This window comes from Adelges cooleyi, unplaced genomic scaffold (genome assembly GCF_023614345.1).
Source record: "Adelges cooleyi isolate 19-005CV unplaced genomic scaffold, UGA_ACOO_1.1 ACOO_flye_CR_arks_rails_tigmint_CR_PRNA_651, whole genome shotgun sequence".
In the NCBI taxonomy this organism is placed as follows: domain Eukaryota; kingdom Metazoa; phylum Arthropoda; class Insecta; order Hemiptera; family Adelgidae; genus Adelges; species Adelges cooleyi.
Genome location: NW_026096352.1, coordinates 11,771,684 through 11,779,596, shown reverse-complemented (window position 1 = coordinate 11,779,596; position 7,913 = coordinate 11,771,684). Strand labels below are relative to the sequence as shown.

General features: G+C 34.1%; 1 protein-coding gene across 1 annotated transcript; it reads right to left on the bottom strand.

The window, feature by feature from the left end:
* Nucleotides 1-245: 245 nt before the first annotated feature.
* LOC126844820 (cathepsin B-like) lies at nucleotides 246-861 on the bottom strand. Its single transcript, XM_050583243.1, has 3 exons — nucleotides 711-861; nucleotides 516-626; nucleotides 246-457 (listed from the first exon to the last, which is right to left on the bottom strand). Exons 1-3 carry the CDS (start codon nucleotides 859-861, stop codon nucleotides 246-248), a joined length of 474 nt encoding a protein of 157 aa, XP_050439200.1.
* Nucleotides 862-7,913: the final 7,052 nt, after the last annotated feature.

Sequence of the window (7,913 nt, the reverse complement as noted above, 5' to 3'; positions counted from 1 at the left end):
TTTGTTACTGCGAAAAAAAAACTTAATAAATTAATCATTGAATGTTGTGTGAGAACGCATGCTGCAAAACGTTTTGAGAAAGTACACAATTTTTTTACTTGGTAATTTACTGGGCCTTAATTAATTTCAACTGTCTGCTCGATTTTAATGTTGTCATTTATTATTAAAACCATTTAACATATTATGTATTTATTAAGTAATTTATCATACAACACAAATAATATTATATGCACATCGGTAATTTTTTAGTCAGTAACGGGCACACCGCCTGTCACCCAGCTGTCGATATCACATTCGTTTGTGCCTCTTCGGATCTTGAACGTTCCCTGATCTTCCCAGTTTTCATTCCACGAGTTTACCCAGAGCCAGTATGGAATTCCATTTTCCACGCCCCATCCGATCAATTTTACGGAATGACCTCCTAAGTACAAAGTATCTGCCGATTTTTCATAGACACCTAATCATTTTTATGATAAATAAGTGTGCAAAAGTTAAGTTTTTTTATCTACATTTACCCGATTTGTATGTGACGAAATCGTCGTAGACTTCAAAAGACGCTTCTACCGGACCGTACGTCAAAACGTCTTCTTGAATGCTTTCTGGTATAATGTAGTACGCGTCGCTGGCTATATTTATATTTTAACAAAGAAAAAACCCGTCGAATTACAACGAAGGTATATTACAGTCGTTAACAATAAATAATATATAACTGTATCTGTGGTCTTCTTTGTAATCGATTGTTGTGTTTCCGTAACACTTTTTAGTGCACCTGTGATTCCTTTCCGTCGGTTGACTCCGACAAGCACCTTCTTGTTCTCCGAAGCACCGTGAAGACAAGGTGGGACATAATATGGCAGACATCCCTTCAAGAAAATGCATATTTTATTCAGCAAAAACTTGTAGTACAATTAGCTTTCAAATCTCAAAGCGAGGTTTGAGACACAAAATAATACTAACGTTAAGTGTCTCTCTTCTCCATTCTCGTGTGTCCAATTTTAATTGAAAAAAACAATTTAAAAAATAAAAGATTTTAGTAAAATGGAATTTTGAAAATAAAATAAAATCTAAAATGTTTCCAAATGAAATTTCAGTCAAAACATTTTATAAACAAATATTCAGTGTATTTCCTTAACTTAAACATGACTCGGAAGTTGTATAATTTATAAATATGTTTTGGAAAATCTTAGAACATATCAGATAAGATACAACTTTGTTTCCCACTGTCCTGATGCCATAAAAAAATTTTAAGATTATTATTTGAATAATTACTCAAGTTATTTAAGTTTAATGTGTAGGATTGGATGTGATATGCGGTAGAGTAATGCGTGCGTAAAAATACCGCGCTTTTTAATGAATTAACCAAAACTATAAAAACCGTAATGTTTAAATTGCAAATGAGTATATATTATTTAAAAAAATCAATTATTACAGTCTACATCAGTATAATGCAAACCAAGTATATTTTAATCCAGTATGGTTCAAACCAAACACAGTGTAAACCAGCACAACCGTAACTATTTTAAATTAAAATCTATAATATAATATTATTATTAGATTATTCCTTTATTTATAAAATTATATTTTCCTTTAAATGCGTTTTATATGCACAAACTAGAACTATGTTTATCACGTCATCTACCACTCAAATAATTTATCTGTTAATAAACTAAATACTTAAATCTGACAATATTATAATTATTCTACATTAGGAATAAATACTTGAATTTTTGTTTAAAATATTGAACACTCCACACGATTAAACCCAGTTTAAAACAAGCACAGTTTAAGGCAGTGCAGTCCGAACAAGTACAGCATAAACCAATCTCAATTATAAATTAGTATAGTGATTCAAGGGGGGGTATTTAATTTGAAAGTGATTCAATCACTTTCGAAAGCTTCGATGCGAATCTGCAAATAGTATAACCTTACAGTATAAACCAAGTACAGTTTAAACCAGTTGAGTATAAATTAAGTTCCGTCTATACCAATAGAGTATAAATCAAGAATAGTGATAACCTCTATAGCGAATATCAGAAAAACGGCAAAACTGAGATTGCAGACAAACTCTTGTTAACATTGGCTAAATCACGCAAGGATGCAGTGGGGGGGGGGGGGTCCATGGAGTCAGCCCCCCCCCCCAAACGCTGATATAATGTTTTATTTGAAATGAAGTATATATTTAATGTAATAAAATAACATGTTGAAGTACAATTTTTTGATATTTTAAAATGTTTTCAATTATCTTATCTATTCTTGTGTAGGGAAACGGAAGAGTACCTACTACCTGCCCCTATCGAAAGCTTGTATGTGTATTAGCCATTCGCATTAAATTGCTGATATTATGTTAAATTATTGACGATTATTATAGCTACAATATCTGTATTTCCAGTAATCGATTATGTTGCGATAGTGAATTTATACGTATTTTTCCTTTTAACAGTTCTTTTAGAAGGGACGATTATATTACTATTTTATATTGAAATACTAGTATTGATTAATACTAGAATTCATTATTGCATTATTAATTTAAAAAAAGGATTTGGATTTGGGTTACCTCTATCAAAACAATTGCAAAAAGTAATCATTGATTTGAGATTAGCAACTAAATTAGCTGCTGAAACTCTAGAAGAAATGAAGATATTTAGAAATACTGCTCAAAAAACATTTCAACAAATATATACAGCTGCACTTGATTTAGCTGGAAAATTTCAAGTAGATATAACAATGTCTAGAATTACAGGAAGACAAGTATGGAACGAACATTCAAACAAAATCCACCGAAGAATACTACCGCATATCTATATTTATTCCATACATGTTTATTCTTACATTAATGAACTTGAACAAAGATTTGTCCATCATAAAAGTACACTTTATAATTTTCAGTCATTATTTGAATCCGAAGAAAATGAAGATAACTTCATAAAATTAGCCGATTATTACAAAGATGATTTGGAGTCCATAAACCATTCGTTATTATCAACGGAGTACAAGTTATGGCAAAGATGATTAAAAAACATGACGGAAAAACCGAAAAACGCACTCCAAGCTATGACTGTTTGTAACAAAGAAATATACACAAGTGTCTTGAAATTATTCCAGATCCTTGCTACTTTACCAGTCTCCACTGCATCAAATGAGCGCACCTTTTCAAATTTGAAGCGAATCAAAACATATCTAAGAAATACCATGACTGAAGTAAGGATAAATTATTATGTCAAATTTTAAAAAAAATTATTTGTAAAATTAATTAATAAAAATATTATTTTTAATTAAATTTCAGGCTTGAACGGCTTGGCAATGATGTCGATTCACACGGATGAAAGCTGTTTAACAGTTGATTCAGTATTAACCGAACTTTGTAAAAAAAAAAAAGAAGAGTCGATTTTGTTTTGTAAAATAAATATAATATAATATTTAACATTAAACTTTATGCGTGAATGACGATATATTTTATAATATATAAATAAAAATACAGGCAACACTTTTTTAATAGAAATAATGCCTTTGAAATATATATCATTTTTCAGGACCCCCCCCCCCAAGAAAATGTTGAAAATCCGCCACTACAAGGATGGCTTTAAACGATCTAGCAGAGAAGCGTAAAACCTTCTTAAAGCATTGGAACCAAACCCGACAAAAACAAAAAAGACAAAAATTAAACCCAATACTTTTGCAAAGCGAATAGTGGAAATGAGCAGAGCTCCGCTGGATAAAAAATCAGTTAGAGAAGTAACTGCGAGAGCCTTAAGATTAAGAAATCAAATGCAGAATAAAAGTCCTGGTGGGCAAAAAGTTCAGAATTGAAGAGGTGCAAACTGCATTAAAAAGCGTAAAACTTGGTAAAGCGGCAGAACTAGATGTCATTTACCCAGAGTTTCTCAAACAGAGGTCCAAATACAATAAAGTAGCTCTCGAACTTCTTTACTGGCATCCTACACACAAGAAGATTAACCAAAATATTTTAAAGAAACCAAAGTGCTAGCAGTTCTAAATCCAGAAAAGCCAGATGACGATGTAAAGAGTTATAAATAGAGAGATAAATATATAATCGCATTTCAGAAGATATAGACAAGACTATTCCACAAGAACAGGCAGGTTTACGCCTACACAGAAATTGCTGTGACCAAGTAATGGCGCTCACAATTCATATTGAAAATGTATACAATAACAAGCAAAAAACCGCAGTGGCTTTCATTGACCTATCATCTGTGCACGATACGGTGTGGTGGACATGTCTACTATCAAAATTTCTTGATTTGTTCTTATGTAAGACGCCATATACGATGCTTAACAACACGCTTAGTAATAGGAAAATAATAGTGTATATAGAAGAAGAAAAAAGTAAGATGAGATTACTAAATAACGAGTTACCACAAGGCTCAGTGCAGGCCCCATTATTATTTAATCTATACACAAAGGATATCCCTTTAACAAGTTTAAGAAAATGTATCTATGCAGATGATATTGCATTGGCCACTCAGAATAATGTTTCTGAGGATCTTGAAAATACATTAACCGCAGTGACCTTTGAGAGCTAAACACATATTTCAAACGATGTAGACTTAAACCTACCCCGTTAAAAACTGAAGTGACAGTGTTTCATCTGAAAAATAGAATGGCGAGCTATAAAATAAGTGTTCATTTTAATGGACAGTTAACATATCTGGTTTAACAGCGCACACGTGAGCAAAATAGATAAACAACTCAATATAAAAATGCAGACAATAGGCAGACTGACAAAACCTACACGACTTAAATGGTTACCAGTTCTCAGTAACATTGCTCTTCCCAAATTGCGAAAAGAGAACAGTCTCGTACATGATCGGGTCAAATACTCCAGGAACCCAAACCTCCAAATTCACACGGTTCTACCCATACCAAATTAAATACAACGACTTAAGTCCCGTAAACCCTTGAGGAAACCGCAAGGACGCTCATCTAAGAAAAATTTGATATATATCACAGATGGAAAGAAGATTGGATATTATAAAACCCCGATGTGCATAATCTAGTAACATACCCCACTGCCAAAACAACCAGGATTTGAGCTAACAAAAAAATTTGGGCTACACTAAACCGCATTAGAACAAGCCATAGTAGAAGTTGTCACGTAATGTTTAAATGGGGACTGCGTGCTTCTGAAGTATGTGACTGTGGACACGAATCACAGACTACTAGACAAATCATAAACGAATGCCCACTGCGAGCATTCACCAATACCATACATGATATTCATCAAGTGAGAAAAGAAGCGGTAAAATGGACGAAGGACCTGGATGTTATATTATAATTACAATTTACAAAAATATTCGACTAAGCCATAACGACCAATCGTTTTTTTTTACTTACTTAATACTTTTTTTACTTATTCAATTTTGAAATGTTATTAATAGTTAATAACAGTAATAATTTTTTTCTAAGAAATATTTTAAAAAAAGGATTTGTCAATTGTCATTCCGTTTCCTTTTATATTTATTATAGCTTTTACTCTAAAATTACCATGGTCAAAAGGCAATTGTTGGCTAGAATACCTACCAGTCTATTTTGAAGGTTGCACTATTTCAGATGTTGGTTTAATGAATGCTGTACTATTCCTAATTTATATATATATATATGTAGTAATTAGTATAAAGAAATCGGTTTAGTGATTAAAATGTTACCGTGAGTCTAGAGTTTGAACGTCCTATTGTTTAGGTGCAACGGCTTAGCATCAAGTTACATACTCGGTTCCCGTCCAAAATCCCGAATCCATAAACCCGACATACATCCCGACAAACCAATTACCCGACAACCTTTTTCCCGACCCGTTTTTCCCGGCAACATTTCTCCCGACAAACCAATTACCCGACAGCATTTTTCCCGACAAGTATAATAATAGGCAACCGCACTTACGCCTCGATGTTCGGTCAGGTACACGACACACGCAGCGCATTCTCAGAGGGAAAACAGTTGAATGATTTACGATAAGAGCGTATTTTTATGATACAACATTAAAGTTATAATAATGACAACGGATTTGACCGGTAAACAGAAAACAAAGAGAATAACAATTAACAAGTAGATTACGGAATGAACGGGAAGGAGGACAGGATGGGAGAGGAACGCCGATTACCGTGCGAGCTTTATCGACCTTTATCATGCCGTCGCGTGTATTATTCAATTGTGATTTATTCAACATTTTTTTTATTCTTTACTATGTCTGTGGCGGAGAACTACACAGCGACGCTTGCCGAATCGAAACTCCTCATCGACGGGTACACGTGCGTGAAATCTCGAAGCCGCGGCTACAAAATCTATTGGGATTGCCGCCGGGTACGATCGCTTGAATTTACGGCACGAGCCATTACAGTCGAGGCTGCTATCCCAGGTCGGGTCGTCGTTCTCCAAGGGCATCGCGAATCCGGACACACCCATCCTCCGAACCAGGAAGAATGCGAGGCGGAAATTGTGATACATAAAATAAAAAGAGTTGCTGAGGAGCACCCAGAACAGCCACCTGCACAAATATTAGGGCTTGAATAACCGGGCGTCAGCCTTGGTGGTCTGCAACAACTTCCGGAAAGGGAAAATTTAAAACGTGCCATGCGTCGGCACCGCCGCCGCGATCTTCCTAGCAACCCCAAGACGCTTGTAGAACTGGGCGAGCTACCTGACAGGTACTAGAAGACGTTGCTCGGCGAGCGCTTCCTTATTTTCGACTCCGGGGAAGAGGAGAACCGGGTATTAGTATTCGCCACCGTGAGAAGGCCATCATTAACGCCGCTAAGGACGTGTTCCCCGATGCAGATTTTGCTTACTGCTTCTTCCACCTCGGTCAATCCCTTTACCGAGAAGTGTACTTACTCAAGTCTATAACGGAATGTAAAAGAATGATGTAAGAAAAAATATATTACGACTTAAATAACTGTATTATTTTCTAAAATAGGTCTTGAAAAATGTTTGGGGTTAAACAGCATAGTCTCTGAATTCTGAAACTACTAAAGTAGGGCCAAGTATGCGCAAATTCACATCAAAGTTTTATTAAGTGTGATTTAATTACTATGCTTATTACCCTTCAAAATAAAATAAAACACTTAACATATTTACACATTTTTAACATTAAATTACGGCACGTGAATCTTGATAACTTAAAAAAAAAGTCGAGTAGATCTGAATTTTTGTGGGATATTTTATGGATATAGTATTCAGTTTAAATTAAAGTAATTTGTAGTTTTACTATATAATTATGAGGAAACCGCATCCTCAATAAAAATACCTATAAACGTATAAGCCTATTTCGCCGACTAAGTTGTCATTTTCAGCGCTAACCGCAGTCTGTAAGGATATTTTTACTGTAGATAAGGTTTCCTCAATACACCCGTATCCCCAAAAAGAGCAAAACCTTTTTCTTAATTTCATTTTTTGACCGTAGTTTTGGGACATTAGATTTATAAATAATACTGAAGATAAATACAATATAGGTTTATTTTAATAATCGAGTTCTTGGTTTTTAGCTAAGAAGGTATTGTATTTACAATGATGGGTTTTTATTATTATTTATTTTTATATTTTCGTGTCTGTGGCCACGATATCCTATAAGTCACTGAACCGAATTCTTCGTGTAGCAGCTCTTAAGATTAGAAGTCGTACCTGTACGATATTTTATTAGACTAACAATTTAAAAAGTTCATCATTTCCCCTTAAAAATCGAGAAAAACACCTGAAAATTCTCCTTTTTTTTTTAACTTAAAATTACGGCGTTCCATATCGTTTTTAAAAATAGTCCAACTAGTTCCAAATTTGTATAGAATATTCTTAAGACGTAGTACTACCGACAAAAGTCGACAACATAAACAATTATCGTACACCCTTTCTCCTAGAATTGAATTTTTTTCTTTCTTTCGCTTTTTCATGCAGTTTTAGGGGTAACT